A 17,627-nucleotide genomic window follows, 5' to 3' on the forward strand; every position below is an offset into this window, starting at 1 on the left:
TTGGCAGATTTTTCTGAGTTACCTACAGAGAATTCTGCCCAGATTCGTGACAGACAGAAATCTGTTTCTGCGCAGTAATCCAAATCTAGTATCAACCTTGCTATCAAAGACTTTACTTGGCACAACAATGCAATAAAATAAGATAAGGAGAGGTTGCTACAGTAGTAACAACTTCCAAGACTCAAATACAAAATAAAAGTACTGTAACAAAATAAACACATGGGTTATCTCCCACGAAGTTCTTTCTTTATAGCCATTAAGATAGGCTCAGCAATTTTAATGATGCACTGGCAAGAAATAGTATTTGAAGCAAAAGAGAGCATAAAGAGGCAAATTCAAAACAAATTTAAGCCTAACATGCTTCCTATGCATAGGAATCTTGTAAATAAACAAGTTCATGAAGAGCAAAGTAACAAGCATAGGAAGATAAAAACAGTGTAACTTCAAAAATTTCAGCATATAGAGAGGTGTTTTAGTAACATGCAAATTTCTACAACCATATTTTCCTCTCTCATAATAATTTTCAAAGGCATCATGAACGAACTCAACAATATAAGTATCACATAAAGCATTCTTATTCACATGCATAAAAGTATCATTACTCTCCACATAAGCATAATCAATTTTATTAGTTGTAGTGGGAGCGAATTCAACAAAGTAGCTATCACTATTATTCTCATCATCAAATATAGGAGGCATATTGTAATCATAATCAAATTTATCCTCCATAACAGGCGGTACTAAAAGACCAATATCTATATAATCATCATAAATAGGAGGCAAAGTATCATCAAAGTAAATTTTCTCCTCAATGCTTGGGGGACTAAAAATATCATGCTCATCAAAGCCAGCTTCCCCAAGCTTAGAATTTTCCATATCATTAGCAGCAATGGTGTTCAAAGCGTTCATACTAATATGTTCCATAGGTTTTTTAATTTTCGCATCAAACCATCCATATCTTAAATCAGGAAATAGAATAAGAAGCTCATTGTTGTCCATTATGCCTAACTAGTGTAAACAAGAAACAAAAAGATGCAATTGCAGGGTCTAAAGGAAATAGCTTCGAGCACACACACAACGGCAATAGAAAAGTACTTAGTTACCTGGGACCGGAGTATGAGTGCCTTTTACCTTTCCTCCCCGGCAACGGCGCCAGAAAAGTGCTTGATGTCTACGGGTGCTTCTATTCTTGTAGACAGTGTTGGGCCTCCAAGAGCAGAGGTTTGTAGAACAGCAGCAAGTTTCCCTTAAGTGGATCACCCAAGGTTTATCGAACTCAGGGAGGAAGAGGTCAAAGATATCCCTCTCATGCAACCCTGCAACCACAAAGCAAGAAGTCTCTTGTGTCTCAACACACCTAATAGGTGCACTATTTCGGCGAAGAGATAGTGAAATACAAGTGGTATGAATGAATATGAGCAGTAGTAACGGCGCCAGAACAGTGCTTGCTGGCGTGCAGTTGATGGTAGTAATATTGCAGGAAGTAAAGATGCAATAAAACAGTAAACAAGCAGCGATAGCAGTATTTAGGAACAAGGCCTAGGGATCATACTTTCACTAGTGGACACTCTCAACATTGATCACATAACAGAATAAATAAATAGATGCTAGACTCTACACCCTCTTGTTGGATGATGAACACCACTAACTGTGTAGGATTACACGAACCCTCAATGCCGGAGTTAACAAGCTCCATAATATTCAATGTTCATATTTAAATAACCTTAGAGTGCATAACAGATCAACATAACCAAACCAAGTACTAACATAGCATGCACACTGTCACCTTCACACTACGAAAGGAGGAATAGATCACATCAATACTATCATAGCAATAGTTAACTTCATAATCTACAAGAGATCACAATCATAGCCTACGCCAAGTACTACACGATGCACACACTGTCACCATTACACCGTGCAGGAGGAATAAACTACTTTAATAACATCACTAGAGTAGCACACAGATATATTGTGATACAAAATACATTGCAATCATAAAGAGATATAAATAAGCACTTCACTATGCCATTCATAACAGTGAATAAGTATTCTGTGAAATATAGCCTAAGAGACCCACACGGTGCACACACTGTCACCTTTACACACGTGGGACAAGGAGTCTCCGGAGATCACATAAGTAAAATCCACTTGACTAGCATAATGACATCTAGATTACAAGCATCATCATATGAATCTCAATTTTGTAAGGCAGCTCATGAGATTATTGTATTGAAGCACATAGGAGAGAGATTAACTACATAGCTACCGGTACAGCCCTTAGCCTCGATGGAGAACTACTCCCTCCTCATGGGAGACAGCAGCGTTGACGAAGATGGCGGTGGTGTCGATGGAGAAGCCTTCCGGGGGCACTTCCCCGTCCCGGCGGCGTGCCGGAACAGAGACTCCTGTCCCCCAGATCTTGGCTTCGCGATGGCGGCGGCTCTCGAAGGTTTTCTCTGGTTTCGTCGAACGTGGTAGGGTTTTCGCGACGGAGACTTTAAGTAGGCGGAAGGGCAAGGTCGGTGGAGTCCTGGTGGGGCCACACACTAGGCCGGCGCGGCCAGGGCTTGGGCCGCGCCGCCCTCGTGTCCCCACCTCGTGGCCCCCGCCGTTTCCCCTTCGGACTTCTGGAAGCTTCGTGGAAAAATAGGACCCTGGGCGTTGATTTCGTCCGATTCCGAGAATATTTCCTTACTAGGATTTCTGAAACCAAAAACAGCAGAAAACAGGAACTGGCACTTCGGCATCTTGTCAATAGGTTAGTTCCGGAAAACGCATCAAAACGATATAAAGTGTGAACAAAACATGTAGGTATTGTCATAAAACTAGCATGGAACATAAGAAATTATCGATACGTCGGAGACGTATCAAGCGGCGTTGATCACGGTGGTGCTGGTACATGCCCCCCTTGTATGTTTCCGCACTACCAAAGCTCGCAAAGCTGAGTCCACGCTTAACAGGCGGAGGCGGTACATATCGCGGCCGGTGCTCAAACCTTTTCTGCGGGCTACATCGGAGTTCATGTGCATCATAATTCAGAGATGGTATTCCCCTAATTTTCTTCTCGCAGTGATCAGTCTTATGGCCCATGAAGCCACAATGTGTACAGTAATATGGTAGTCGCTCATACCTCAGTTTAAAAACTTTTTTCTCCTGGGGTTTCCCTCTCACACCCGTAGTGATGTGTGTCTGTAGCCGTCTGTTATATGGTAGCTTCACCCTTACACGGAGGTAGTCCTTCTTGTGTTGATCACTGGCTGGCACATCAACCTCCATGGCCTCGCCCAAGCCGTCTCCATACCTCATGCCCCATTCCCTGTCCTGCTTCCCCCATGGCACATCATATATTTTCACCCAGACCGGAACAGAATCGAGCACCGTCTCCGATGGGCATTTTACTGGATCCAGGTCAGTGACAATGAGGGCGTTCTGGTTAAAAATCCAGGGGCCTCCTCGTTTCACAAAGTCATAGTCCCCCTTTGAGAAGAGCGTGATCATGTAGTAATTCTTCCCCTTCTCCGAATACTCGATGCCTACCCTCGGATGCCAAACTTCATCAATGAAATAAGCAAACATAGCCCTTGTATTCGGTTTGAACGAAGCGATGTACCGAGCTAGCAGATCCCATGATTTTTGCTCCCTCGGTTCCTTCTTCACATCATCGTCCTCCTCAAATTCCAGATACACATCATCATCGACCTCCACATTGCCGTCGATCCGTGTCTCTGTACCTTGCCTAAACCCGGCCTCGCCTGACCCATCGCCGTCCTCCCAATTACCATCCTCTTCCTCCCTCTGGCCTGACTCAAGGAGCGCTTGGTGCCATGGCCGCATACCCGCCGACACGCCACCAAGAAGCTTCGGGTGGGTAGGTCTCTCACCGAGTCCCCCTTGTTCACCCCCACTTCTCGACGGCGCCATCAGCAGGCCAGCAGTTCTTGGGGGCACCTGCACACGCTCAACCCGGCCCTCTCCAGAGTGGGCACTATCGCGCCGGCCATGGTCTCTGGCGGCTGCGACCGCCTGTCGTCCCTCGCGGCCGGAGTTAGCGTCCGACGAGCCCCTCCTTGTTCCTCCCACATCATCCATCGTCCACGCAGCGGCTTGAGTTGCACCGATCTGGGTAGTGCTCTCCGGCCTATTCAGGTTTTGGACTTCACGATCTAGGTTACCCGGACGAGGGGGCTTTAAAGGATCACCCACCGCCTCAACCGGATCATATCTGGGAGGGACTCTCCCCGATCTTCCTTTCCTACGCATCTCGTAGCACGTGTTGCCTCTCTCGCCGCTTTCCGGCGCACCGAAGGACTCTCATAGGTCGGCGGCGGCGGTGGCAGGGCGAGATCGCCCCGGTCGCCCCGATCGCCCATGCTCCGTAGATATCGGAACCGTTTTTTCTAAACGCAAAGGTCCTATGGAGCATATTTTAACTAGCTTCAGTCACTATATCGTTCCCCTCAAGGTTCTTACAATGTAGGGCTTCTTCGGTCCAAATGAATTTCATAGGAATCTCAGAGGACTCTATTTCTTAGGAGTTTTTCTAAAATAGCATGTTTGGTTCGGAGGAATAGAAACCATAGGATTTCTTTTTTCTATGGTTCACTTTGTATACCGTTCGAAAAGAAAATTACGTTAGGTTCAGCCTCATGGAAAATTTTATCTGTCTACTATGACAATCATGTTATTTTGCAGCTAATCGTTCAGAAAAGAATCCATGCTTTTTCCCTGTACGTGATGCAACCAAAAAACTTTTCTATTACATACTCCCTCGTTTTCAATTCCTATAGGATGGTGAGGATCTCAAATGTCATGACATGTGAAACCTACGTCTTTTCTATTCCAGGTTTCTAGAATCCTTCGAACCAAAGACTCACTTATTGCTAGTTAATTACAGAATAGAATACATGAAGTTTGCACTAGTTACTATAGTTTCTATAACTTGTTTTCTGATCTACATATCCCACGTCGTTCCGGTCAATTATTTTCTACAATCTTTCTTCAGGTGCAGTTCTTCTCTTCTCGTCTTGCAGTCCATATCCAATGGAATGAACTACTACCACCTATTGTTTGTGCAAACATGTGGCAGGCAAGTCCCTCAATCAAATGAAGAAGCATAACAAACAAACAAATTGGAACTTTTTCAGTGGCTCGAGTGCCTGCCTGATGGGGCTAATTAGTGGGGTTCTTTCTAGGGATATGATTCTTTTATTAGCACAACGCATTGGAGCAACTGCCTTGCCTGTCTGTCCGCCCTAGTGTTAGGGGCAAGGCAAGGCATGCACGCATGCATGAGTGAGATTAAAAATATGTCACATTAGGAGTGGGTAAACAGAATTAAAAGATTTCCATTTCCTTGCCAATTGGCTATATGTGCCTTGGATCCAAAGGGATGCCACTAGCTGCCTCCACAAACCTAGGCTTTGTTCCATCATCACCAAATGTGCTTCTCGGAAAGAGAGGGGAAAGATTTCGGCGGCGAGAAAAGCGTAAAAAGCTATAAAAATACGCATTAATAAATTAAAATGTAATCAAAACAAGATCGAGAAACGACTTCTTTGAGCTCCTTGGTTGTCGATGCGTTTAAATTAGTATGTGGAATCCTTATTGGAGTGTCGTGTGGAACACATCAAAATGCATGTCATTTTCTATTAGAAGAAGAAAGGCAAGAAGGCACAAAAGTTTACAAACTGAGAACAAAGCAAAACCAAATACAAAAAAATCAACAATCTAGCAATCGTGGAAAAACTTACCCTCAAATTCCCTATTATACTGAAACTTTCGAATTTTTAACAGTGTATTGTCCTCTACAATAGTAGTATATTGCAGTGTTGTATCTGTAGATCACCTGTGCAAACTTTTGCCCGCATCGTTACAAACACAGGCAGAATACCTTGTTATCCAAGGTTGGTACTCTACAAGTGTCTCTCTTGTCAGATACAGTTTGTTTTCTTTGAGCATTCAATTCAGATTTGAAATGTTTTGCTCTATCAATACACAAAAGGAGTATATGCAGCTACCAGTGTCCATCAGCTCCTGTCCCTATCAGCCTAGATTGATTCAGAGAAAGCTTGCCATGTTCCTCTCTGGCATTTACACCAGCCACACTTAAATGCTAAAACATTGATACACTACTACAAACCTATTAACAACCTATCCTTGCATGAAGAGGGATCTGGGATGAAAAAACTGAAAGGAAAGTGCATGCTCTCTACAAGATCTTGTCCTGATCATGCTATAACGTTTTCCATTTCATCACTGAAGAAACCTGCAATCTTCTTCCAGCTGCCAAAAGGTGATGAATATGCATTCAAATGCATCTCCAAAATGTGAAACATGATCTAGAGGCCAAGATTTTTTGTTGCATGCATGCATCAGCACCTCCCATAAAAAGACATAGGACGAAATAATTCTATAGAAAGTGATGCGCCTTGTTGCTTCAGAATGACAGGCAGTAAAAGCTGATGGTTGGATGGATGCAAGCAAGCAAGCTGCAAGATCCTGTGGCATTTAAGCACCTGGTGCAGTTAATGGAGTTACTCATTAGATGTGTTGGATTGGCCGGAAGCAGTCCAAGGTGCCTGTGCTGGGTTTGAAATGGCAAAACCTTCTGCTGCTTGCTGCTGCATGACTGACAGTGCATTCAGTGGGCTGTCATTGCTGCAAACCGCAGGTAAACACACTACTAGTGTAGTGACTACACTTGTGATGGCACTGATTAACATCTGGTTAGTCAATCTGGGGTTTGGGATAGGTTCATGATCAAGACATGCATGTAGCATTTAGGACATCCATTGAGTGAAATTCAGATCAACTGCTTACTTAACCACCTCCTATATAGGGTTAATTGCTATGTGTGTCACATTCAGATTGAGCTACACTATCACTTTCAAACTCTGAAATATTTGGTAAATCATGGGTTGCTTTTGGATAGACAGCTTTCCTTAGAGGATAACAAAAAGGAGAGACCACACTACTGGCGGTGGCTGAGTGGCATAAAAATAAGAGCAAGAAAAAGGCAGAGCGTTGCTGCCCATTGCAAACATCACAAGAGCACGGCTTTTTAAACTCGGCCGGGAGCAAAAGCAATTTTGTCAAGATCATGCACCCAAAATGCACTTCACATTTCAGTGTTCTGCTGATCACAAAACATGTAGCCGTAGTGGTGTAGGAGTACTGTCTATCACAGCCTTAAGCCCTAAAAACCCTAGCAGGACCCCTACTTTGTCCTGAAAGCCACTTTCTTGGCATGAAGAGAGGGGGTGGCACCAACCATCACTTTCCAGTAAAAATCCCTTCATTCATTCTTTATTTCTCTCCATATGGGTGACAAGTGAGAGTGCTGGCCACCATGACCCATCTCCCTTCACCCCCAAGCTTGTCATTGTCCTTCTACATCAAAAAAGAGAGTGTGGGTCTTACAGAGAGAAAGAAAAGAGAGTTTTAGAGAGAGAACGAAACTGACTACGTTCTTGAGGAGGGCATGCTTGTATTTTTTTTCTTCTAAGGTTGACATGCACAACATGCCATTGGAGCGCGTGCTTTTTCATGACACATTCTTGCAAACAAGATTATTGTCTTTTGATAGTTGGGGACAATCATGCATGCCCTTCTGATCAGTAGTACTACTAGACACACTCGTATGTCATGTCGCTTTGTGTATATGCTTTGATTGCAACGGGGTATCAAAAGGGACAGAAGCTAGGGCCAGAGCCACAAGAACATCAGAGAATGCAAAGATTGACATGACTCGAGGAGTTGATATGTGTCTGTACTTTTTACTCAATTACCTGCACATAAATAAAAACCAATAGCTAGTTTAATGACCAAATCTGTTGGAGCTGTTTCGTTTCATTGTTGGTAACAAGACCGATCATCATTTATAAGGAGATCCGTTGGAGCTGCAGTAGATGCAAATGCAATGAAATACTGAATGACCCCGTGTTTGTGTGGGGGAGAGAATGAGTAACTTTATAGCAGTGTCATGCATGCAGCAAGAAAAGAACAAGAATAGCAACCATAACAACACAATTAATGGATCATGATGGATATTGGGGGAGATGGTGTGAGGTCAATGGGCCTGAAGGCTTTCTCTGTCTGCCTTGCACCAATGTGTGTTGTGTGTGTGCACCTGCTTGCCTTGTCTCCCCTGCCATTGCCATCATCAGGGCTCATGTCACTTTTCCCATGCCTAGCCTCTCCTCCATGCCCCCCATCTCCCTCTCTCTCCTCCCTTCCCAACATTTTTCTAGATAGAGAGATGCATGGCATGGTGGTGACACTCTTTGAGGAGGGATGGGGCCTGGCTTTGTAGTGCAAGCAAAGCATGTCAAGAACCCCTTTCACTATTGGGGAGCTCATGCCTTGCTTTTCTCTCATCAACATCTTGATCTTGGACACTTTGGAGAAGTGTACCACTGTTCCACCAGGAAACAGCAACCTAGAACAGACCTGATCCAGGGAGACAGTTGCAAGAACTCACTTTACTTCACTTGGATTGCCAAAATGAAACCAACTGTATTTCCAAGAGCACAAATATATGCAACATTAAGCCCATGCATGAAGATTGGCTTATGAGCATGCAGAATAAGCTGGTCTTCGTGCATGAAGGTGCCCTGTTAATCTGAGGAGGTGGACCAATGAAGCATATATAATGTATTACATGGGGGAATGATTAAAGATTTGACTTGGAATTTGTATGCATAACTGCATGCAGATGCAGGGATACATGATTAGTGCTGGGGCATAACAGCGCTTCTATACTAGAATATGTATCTCATGTGTACATGTTTAACTAGTAGGATATAATAGGAATCCTATGTGGGAGGTTGCTTTGCTTTCCTAGTAAACTTGTGGGCAAAGGGAGAAGTACGGTGACGTGGCCCCTGTGTCTGGCCTTTTGGTGAGCACCTGACATGATAACAGAGTGCCGCCTAAGCTAATCGCATGCCTGCGTGCATCTACATCTGCATGGTAATACTCAACTGCAGCACAATTAAAAACAGTTCAGATGGAGACTTGGAGAGCATCTCCAGCAGCTCTGGTTCTAAGAGAATGGGGAAGACATGATCTTGTCAATAAGACTGCCAATTACTTAACAGAGATTTTTAGTTGTTTCGCACTTCTTCCCCAAGAAATGCTTTATCTTGCTGATGTTGGAGACGCTCTCTTAATTTTTATTTTTTTTTTGCGAAAGGAGACGCTCTCTTAATTACTGTAGGAGACATGATGTGGCCCTTTGCCACTCTTCTGGTCCTTCCAAGCAAAAGCGACATGTGTTCGTGCAAGAAAAGATGCACATTCATAGTATATGCTTCAGCTCTTTCGAGAAAGTATATTCTTCTTGGTAATTGTTGTTAATTCCTCCTATCTTCTCGAGGAATGCCTGAACAAAATGTTCATGTCAAACACAAAGTATGGTTCAAACTTCAAATGCCCATGAGTACGGCTGTTAAACCTGAAGGCATCAGCAACTCAGGTCCAAATGTGTTCACGGGACGATCTGAACTCAATGGAGAACATATCACAGAACGAAATCACTTGAACTGAATGCATGCGAAGCAAAGAAGGCTGAAGGTAAAACTATTATAATATCCTACACTAATGTTTACTGTCATGAACTTGCACATAACGAATTTTTGTTCTCCGCACAAAGAATGAGGATGCAAAGATAGCAACGGACCAAGTCCACTCCAAAAGAAACAATGTACTAATTATACTTCTTTGAGGCTACAAAGCTTTCTAAAGAACCACGGCTAATCCCCAGAACGAAAACACAAAAACTACTCATTGTACAGAAATGTAGAAACAATCCACCAATGCTGCAAAATCTGTCAGACACGTCTATCACTATAGCGCCAATATATATCCTACACCTTCCACCGCCGACGCGATTCTTTCTTGCTCACTAGCATATACTGTACAAAACTGTTGGCACGCCTTGCGTCTGGCGGATTTCTAACATCTCATTCACGCTTGCCCGTCTGATTAGCTGAAGTTGCACCGTTGGGAGACTGGGAGGAAGACAGTTGGCCACTATTGCGGGGGATGACTCCGTTCTGTTTATCTTTGGAACTGGTATCAGAATGCTCTTCATTATCATCCGACTTAGCGTTGAGAAACCGGCCTCCAGCTCCCCTGGCCCTTTTCAGGGCATGTTGATGTCGTGACTCGTGGAGATATGGCTACAAAATGCAGATGTATGTTGATCAATCATTAGACGATACAGGAAACTGGATACCAAAAAGCAAATAACCTAAGAGCACAAGAATAAACATTTCACCCCAAGAGTGAGACACTAGCAAGCAACTTGGCACTGGCAACAACAGTATATGGCACAACGTTTATGCAAGTCCTAGAATGAGCTCTTCCAGATAAAAAGATAATGCCAACACAAATCTCTGTGTCAGACTTGAGACTGAGAGCTTAGACTTTGATCCAAGAACCATAATATGAAATTACATATTACATATTACTTTTTACTACACCATAATTAATAAATTAAATTTGCTCCAGCTTAACAACTTCCCATATGAAAAAAACAAGTCAGAAACCTCCCATCCGTATTAAATATATCAAAAACCCGACATTTGGTAATTTGTACTGCAACTCATTTCTATTCCCAACTCTTTACTGTTTTTATGTTGGCCATGACACATTGGTATATTTAATTTGAAATACATATAGTGCGAAGATTGAAAAAATGTTCACCCTAAGACAGTAAACGTGGAGCAGAATGATCTTCAGAGTGTGGGTAGGGTAAGTAGAATGAAGAATTCACTTGATTATTTGCCCTATCTGTTGTCCACTTGTGCTTCCAACCTACCCTTAACTATATACTGAATAATCAAAAACAGAAATATCTAATCAAATTTCGAGTTTTACAGTAATGTAAGTATGTTTATACGCATTTACCTTACGGCCCTTGATAAGCTTCCTTTCTGACTCTGCTTTAGCCCGAGACTGACGCCGCCTTAATATGGCATTATATTGCTTTGCGTTCACATAAACAGGCTCTTCAATTGTATCAGTAGGCAACGGTAACCCGGCTGGATGCATTCCAACCAATGGTGCATGCATCTGAAAAAACACACCAGTTTTATGAGCTCAACTAGTTTGAACAGAGTGACAATGATCATCCAAAGTTTACATTTGACTGGCTATGAACCAGAACAGTCTATACAGGAATACAGGAATATTCAATGTTGGCCTAAATATTCCCACCACAGGTGTACTAGTGGTATATACCCTATATAGCTATACCTTGTAATAAGAGCTTACCATAGGTTGTCCACCGTAAGCAGCATAAAGGCTTCCGTAGTATGGATCGATATTTGCATAAGCCATTTGACCCTGTCGAGCACCAAATGTGGAATTAACCAACAAATATTACACAATAAATTTGGCATTATGCAGGAATATGATAGAAAGTCATAACAAGGAAGCAACGAAAGGAAAACACAATAATCTATCCAGCCAAAGTATACAAAATCACTCAATTAGAACAAATGGCAAGGCTTGTTAACAAATTCAAATTCAGTGCTAATTTTGATTTCACAAAATAAAGTTGCTGTAAGCTTAACAAAAGAATCCATAGAGAAATTTATTAGAATGCAAAAGAGATGGCAAGAAATTGATGCAAACTCATGTGTGGAGGTTACAATAGGCAAAACAATTGAATGTGACCGACAAGTTGACATGGGTGGCAGTACTAGAACAAAATAAGCCATGCAAACTGTGGCACCGTCATCACACATTTAATTAAAAACTTAACTAATAGTCTGCATTAAAAGGGAAAAAATCATATGTTGCCTTAACAAGAAGGAAATGATGCCAGCATAACCTAATCATTGTTTCTAAGGAAAGTTTAATCTGACCAAGTTTTAGAAGTTTTTCCCACTATGTCATCTAACCGAATATATTGATTACTAATGAAGTGTTTCAACCAGGAAACATCAAATTGATCATGTAGAATGGTAAATAAATGTTACACTGGTGTGATCGATATAATGTCAAACATGTAGTCAGGCAGAACAATTCATATCGGAAGACCGGATTTCCATAGTGATCTTACCGTACCCAGCATATTTCTCCAACCTTCCACTATGACCAATCCTCAATCTCTTTATAAACTAGAACCTCAACAGAAAACATTACAATCTAAGAAATTACAAGTTTCATACCATTGCATGGCAAGCTTCCGGGTGGGGATAGGGTGTCACGAATTCTGTCGAAGGTGTTCCCACCGTCGTCTGACTATCTACACTTGTAGCTGGGGCCTCTTGCTGGTCGTTCTGAGCAGCTTGCTTCTGCTGTTTCTCAGCAGCTGTATGATCGCCTGCACAATAAATTGTTGCATCAAAATAAGACATACTTTAAATAAAACTGAAACAACTGGAAAATTTATGTTTCAGAACTTGCCAAGCATTAACAAGTAACAATACGGTGCAGATGTTCAGTCAACGTTTATGGCATGCGGCAGGTGAGATAGGTACAAACGTTGCAGAACAATAACAGCTCATGAATGAAAACCCAGTATTTTCTGTAGTCTTACAAGCTAATGGACATTTTCTGTAATAGAGCAGCTGGTATTACCGTCATAGGCAGCTTCACATTTTAGTGCTGGCACACAACTTTCAAATGCTAGTGGATTACTCCGTAATCATATGTATAAGAACAACATTCAAGTTTTAATAGATTTCACGGTACAACCAAGCTGAGGTATTGTAATGAATATACTAAAGCTCCAATTCCATAATCCGAGAGTCATAAAACCATTGCAATTATTATTGTTACAATTCCAGACAGGCACTGCTGCCTAACAAGTATTACAGTTCAACATCAACATGACAAAATAATTGGGTGATAAAAAGCATACCTGAAACACCATCATCAGCCGAAGTCATGGTTTATTATGTTCCAACTTCCAAGCCAAAAGGCAGCTAGTATCAAGCTCGGAAGAAAGACACGCTAATTAAGATCACCATTCCATGTTGTTTTGTGCAAAGGCTGTTCCTGGAATGACAGACAAAAAAATGGTCAGAGAACCGAGCTTTCTGACAAGATGCGGCTATACACCTCCTTTCTGTTTCTATCGAAGAACGAGCGCGATTCAATGATCCAAACCACAAAACAGACTTCGAAACTACATCAGAAAAGGAGACAATAGGAACTAATCAAGAATTTACAGGTAAGGGATACTCCTACAGATATTAAGAAGACACATCGTCTACACACGCAGCTAATTATCCAACTCGGCAACGCTCAGTTCAGTACTATATTAGAATCTCACGCCACTAAATCAAAGCGTGCCGCGTGATTCCGTGGAACCAAGCCCACGGACATGATATCCCCAACGCCATAACTGAATTTCCTGGTTAACAAAAAGCAAATTCACCACTGATAAACGACAGGGGGTTCAGTTGAACCCCCCACAATTGTTCCCAAAACACTCCGCTACTGAGCACTCCGCCACGCAGCAAGCGAATCCGCAATTCGTCTTGGATCGCGCATGCGGCGAAGTGGGGACTGGCCAGAACAATCGGGGCGAGCGGGCGACCTAGGGTTCCGCTTACCGGCGAGAAGAAACCGGGTCCGTGGCCCGGACGGATCTCCGCCCCGGGCGGTACAGCGGCGGAGGGAGGACGGCGACGGCGACGGCGGAGGGAGAATTCCTTTGGCGCGCTTAGCCGGAGGGAGCGGGCGTGTACGGCGGAGAGGGCTCGACGACGACGTCGCGAAAGGGAGGCGGAGCGGGGAGAGGATAAGGGGGGCGACTCGGGTATTCTCGTGGTTTTGCCGGGGTGTTTTCGTATATGTACCGGTGTGGGCATGTGGGCGGTTGTGAATGAAATGAAATTACCGGGTGCTTATTGTAACTTTGTCGACAGTACCGTGTAGGATGGAACCTTCCAATTTGCTGACAGCTAAACGTCTAGAGTTTTCGATGGTTAAGATCTGTTCGCCGGTTCTTCTCCCATTCGATTATAAAACCTAACTGTTGTTGTCACATTGTTGTCGAAATAAATAGTTCTCTCCAACCACAATAGAAACTACTCCCATGGTACAGAGACCGTATTAAGTTAGTTTATTGGTAGGATATTTGTTTTCCTCGCAAATGATGCATAATTTTGAATTAAGCAAAAAAACATTAAAACATATCAAATAAATCAAAATAAATACCAGCAATAAAGAGCGTACATCAAACGGATTTTCTTTTGCTATTTCAACCTTCCATCTCCTTATGTAAGTAATGCACTTGAGGATACCTCTCCATCCAAGTCTTGTTGGCTCTCGGCAAACCTCAATTCCACACTACGGATTGATTGATAATCCAATTTGTATTTTCAATTAGATAATTTCTTTTAGAGAGTACGCAATTGCATACCTTACTTTTATCCAGTAGATAAAATCAAGAGAAAATAAATTGAAATCTGTATTTGAAAACCTACTCAATTTCATCAATTGTATGTTGTAGATAAGAAGTTTATAATAAGAGAACTCGCCATATCTAGAGTCATTAGCAAAGTTTGCGTGTTAATGGATTTTGTATGGAAAGGCCACCATAATTAGTTTCATTGATGTTAAAGAATAGTTTTATTGTCCATAAATTTATCGAAATCAATCAACGATGATGAGATTTCACACAAAAGATAGCATAAGTCAAATGATTCTGCAATACTGCAAGATGCAGCAAGAGAGGTCGTCGAAGGTATACAATGCTTTGTAAAATAATTCAACCAAAATTTCTAATTTTAAACATCTTTTATGACACAAAGAGATTTATACTCTAATCAACTTAATTTGACATAATCTTGCGTTGATAATGTGTTTCTTATTATGGTCAACTGTCAAAAAAAAATGGTCGACATACCGACTTATCGAGATTTATTTTGAATCGGGTGGTAACCGATAAGATTTCGATATATAGAGTGATTTATCGTCAGCACCGATAGTTCAGCCAATTTTTAGTTTGATAATCGATATTTCGAACAATTTTCGGTGAAATTTCGCTTAACTTTAGACACGCAGTCGATATTTTCCTACTATACTCTTGTAGAACTATGCATTAGCTCAAATTTTCCATTCATATTGATTCACATGCAAGGAATAAAGGTAATACTCCTTCAATGCTCCAATATTATTTTTACATTGTATATTATAGAAAAATAAGACGATAAATGGTTGACATATAAAATTGATTAATTGGCGATTAATCTCTATTTTGAGGCCGACCGATGTGTTAACGATTTCCTCAACATTGCTATGGTCTAATGTGCACATTATGCATATATTTGTTTTCTTAGGTCCTATTTCATGTCTATTAACCGAGGGCATGTATACATGAAGGAATCTACTACCCTATGCTCGTACTATAGTATTAATTGCTATATCCAGTTACTGAATCCTTTTTTTCTTCTAAATCGTTAATCAGATTATCGATTTGTTTTCACCGATATGATCATCTCGATAAGGGCTTCAAAAATAGATTCTATATTCCTTTGTTTTGATGAGTTCTATTTCATCTCACCCGCCCTACTCCCCAATCTAAAGTAGCTAAGTGTGGAAGTAAAATTAAACCTTGTTAGTAGGCTTTTCTGCTACGAAATGAGCCACTCCATATAGGTTCATTGCTCTAACTCAGGATAGGATTGATCCAGCTTGTCATATTCTTGATTATTCGACGTTAGATTGGCCTTATATTCTTCTAGATAATTCAAATTTGTAAACGAAAAAGCAAAAAAGAAAGGGTTTTCCATTCCATTATAATATCATAAAACAAGAGGAATACCTAATATCTTGTTTGAGGATTTTGATTGAAATACCCTTTATGTGTGTTCCGCGTAAAATACTATAGGGATTACTTTTGTAACTTCTTGGGTTAAGATTTGGTTGGGCCGTGCTCACGTGGTGGCGGCGTCTTCTCCAATAATGTCTCCGCGACTTCAGCACCATCTCGATAGCGACATCAGAAGTTTGTGGGAGTGGTGTGGTTCTCGAGGATTTCTTCTGGCTGGAGGATCTCCGGATCTCCAAGGAGTTTTATTGGCAGTTATTCCTTCTTCGTCGTCTCTGGGATGGGTGTGGTCTTCTACACCCGTTCGGCAATTTCCTGTCCACAACCAACAACGTTAGGCCGACTCGCGGAGGAGTGGCAGCGGCGCACCATCGATACAATTTGGAGGTTGAAGACGAAGGGTATCTCAAGGATTTCAATATAATTTTCGTTTTTGTTAGGATGCTCTGTATTATTCAATATTTCTCTTAATAATAGGGTCCTATACGCAAAAAAAAACTTCTTGGTATGCCTATGAATAGGCTAGTTCCTACTTGGAAGGTTGAACTTTTTATTAACCACGGCTTTACCTACGCCAATAGTTTGGCATACTATGTGCCGCTACTATGGGTCTTCTATCTTGTATTTGTGTATGAGCCGTTAATTATAGTTGTGGTGCCTATAAGGCACCTTAGCACTATAGTGGTTTTGAGCAAGGAATTGCAGCCAATCTCTTCGATTGATTCCACCCCAATAATAGTTCTATCAATTAACCGAGGGAGGGAGTGAAATATCAAACTTAACCTATAAATAACTACTACCTAGGCTATATTACCTTGGTTGTCAGATCAATAGAGAACCGATACCACAATAATAGTGCATAGTTATTACTACTCCCTCCGTCCCCAAGCTTCTCAAAATTTTCTAGATACAGATGTATCTATAACTAAAATATGTCTATATACATCCGAATCTAGACAAAGTTGAGAAGTTTTTTATAGAACGGGGAGTAGATCTTTTTTTACATGTTTCCTCACATCCGCAGTGTTCGTTACGGAGTGCGTATTCAAATTGTACAAACAACTAAAAAGAATATCATTTCACTGAAGTACTTACAACTTTACAAGTACTATTATGACGTAGAATGACGCTTAGGGTGGAAATAAGTTATTTCCTCTGTCTAAAAATAGGTGTCTCAATTTTATCTAGATATGGATGTATCTCTAACTAAATATATCTAGATATATCCGTATCTACATAAAAGTGATAAAATATATCTAGATATATCCATATGTAGATAAAAGTAAGATACTCTGTCTAAAAATTTGTGTCTCAATTTTATCTAGATATGGAAGTATCTCTAACTAAATATATCTAAATATATCCATATCTAGATAAAAGTGAGACACCTATTTTTAGATGGCAGGAGTACATTTTAGCAATTGAGTGAAACTAAGAATGGCCTACGGGATTTTTTATCAAAACTTATGAACATCTGATAGAGTATTAGCAAACACCTCACAACTAAGGCAACTGTGAAAACGGATCATCAAACAAATATTTGCACATTCGATTAATTATTTTCGAGTTTAAGATAGAAGAATATTGAGTGATGTATGAGATAGACCACATGACACATGTGGTTAGCAACATGAGTGATGTATAGGAATGGTATAGGGGAAATAAATATTCAACAGCTGCTCCTAGTACTAGTTTCAGAAGAACACTTGGTATTATACGCAAATATGAGTAAACCCAACAGCAAATTACGTTCTAAACCAAAATTGCTACTCGCGGAGCCACCTGACAAAAGAACAACCACATATTCACATCGTATGCATCATAGAGAAAA

At 41.3% G+C, this 17,627-nt stretch overlaps 1 protein-coding gene across 1 annotated transcript; it reads right to left on the reverse strand.

Moving 5' to 3' along the window:
* Nucleotides 1-9,691: 9,691 nt before the first annotated feature.
* LOC127298649 (nuclear transcription factor Y subunit A-7) lies at nucleotides 9,692-13,795 on the reverse strand. Its single transcript, XM_051328498.2, has 6 exons — nucleotides 13,575-13,795; nucleotides 12,878-13,014; nucleotides 12,183-12,337; nucleotides 11,281-11,352; nucleotides 10,915-11,079; nucleotides 9,692-10,184 (listed from the first exon to the last, which is right to left on the reverse strand). Exons 2-6 carry the CDS (start codon nucleotides 12,903-12,905, stop codon nucleotides 9,966-9,968), a joined length of 639 nt encoding a protein of 212 aa, XP_051184458.1. The 5' UTR covers nucleotides 12,906-13,014; nucleotides 13,575-13,795; the 3' UTR covers nucleotides 9,692-9,965.
* Nucleotides 13,796-17,627: the final 3,832 nt, after the last annotated feature.

Source organism: Lolium perenne, chromosome 5 (genome assembly GCF_019359855.2).
Source record: "Lolium perenne isolate Kyuss_39 chromosome 5, Kyuss_2.0, whole genome shotgun sequence".
In the NCBI taxonomy this organism is placed as follows: Eukaryota; Viridiplantae; Streptophyta; class Magnoliopsida; order Poales; family Poaceae; genus Lolium; species Lolium perenne.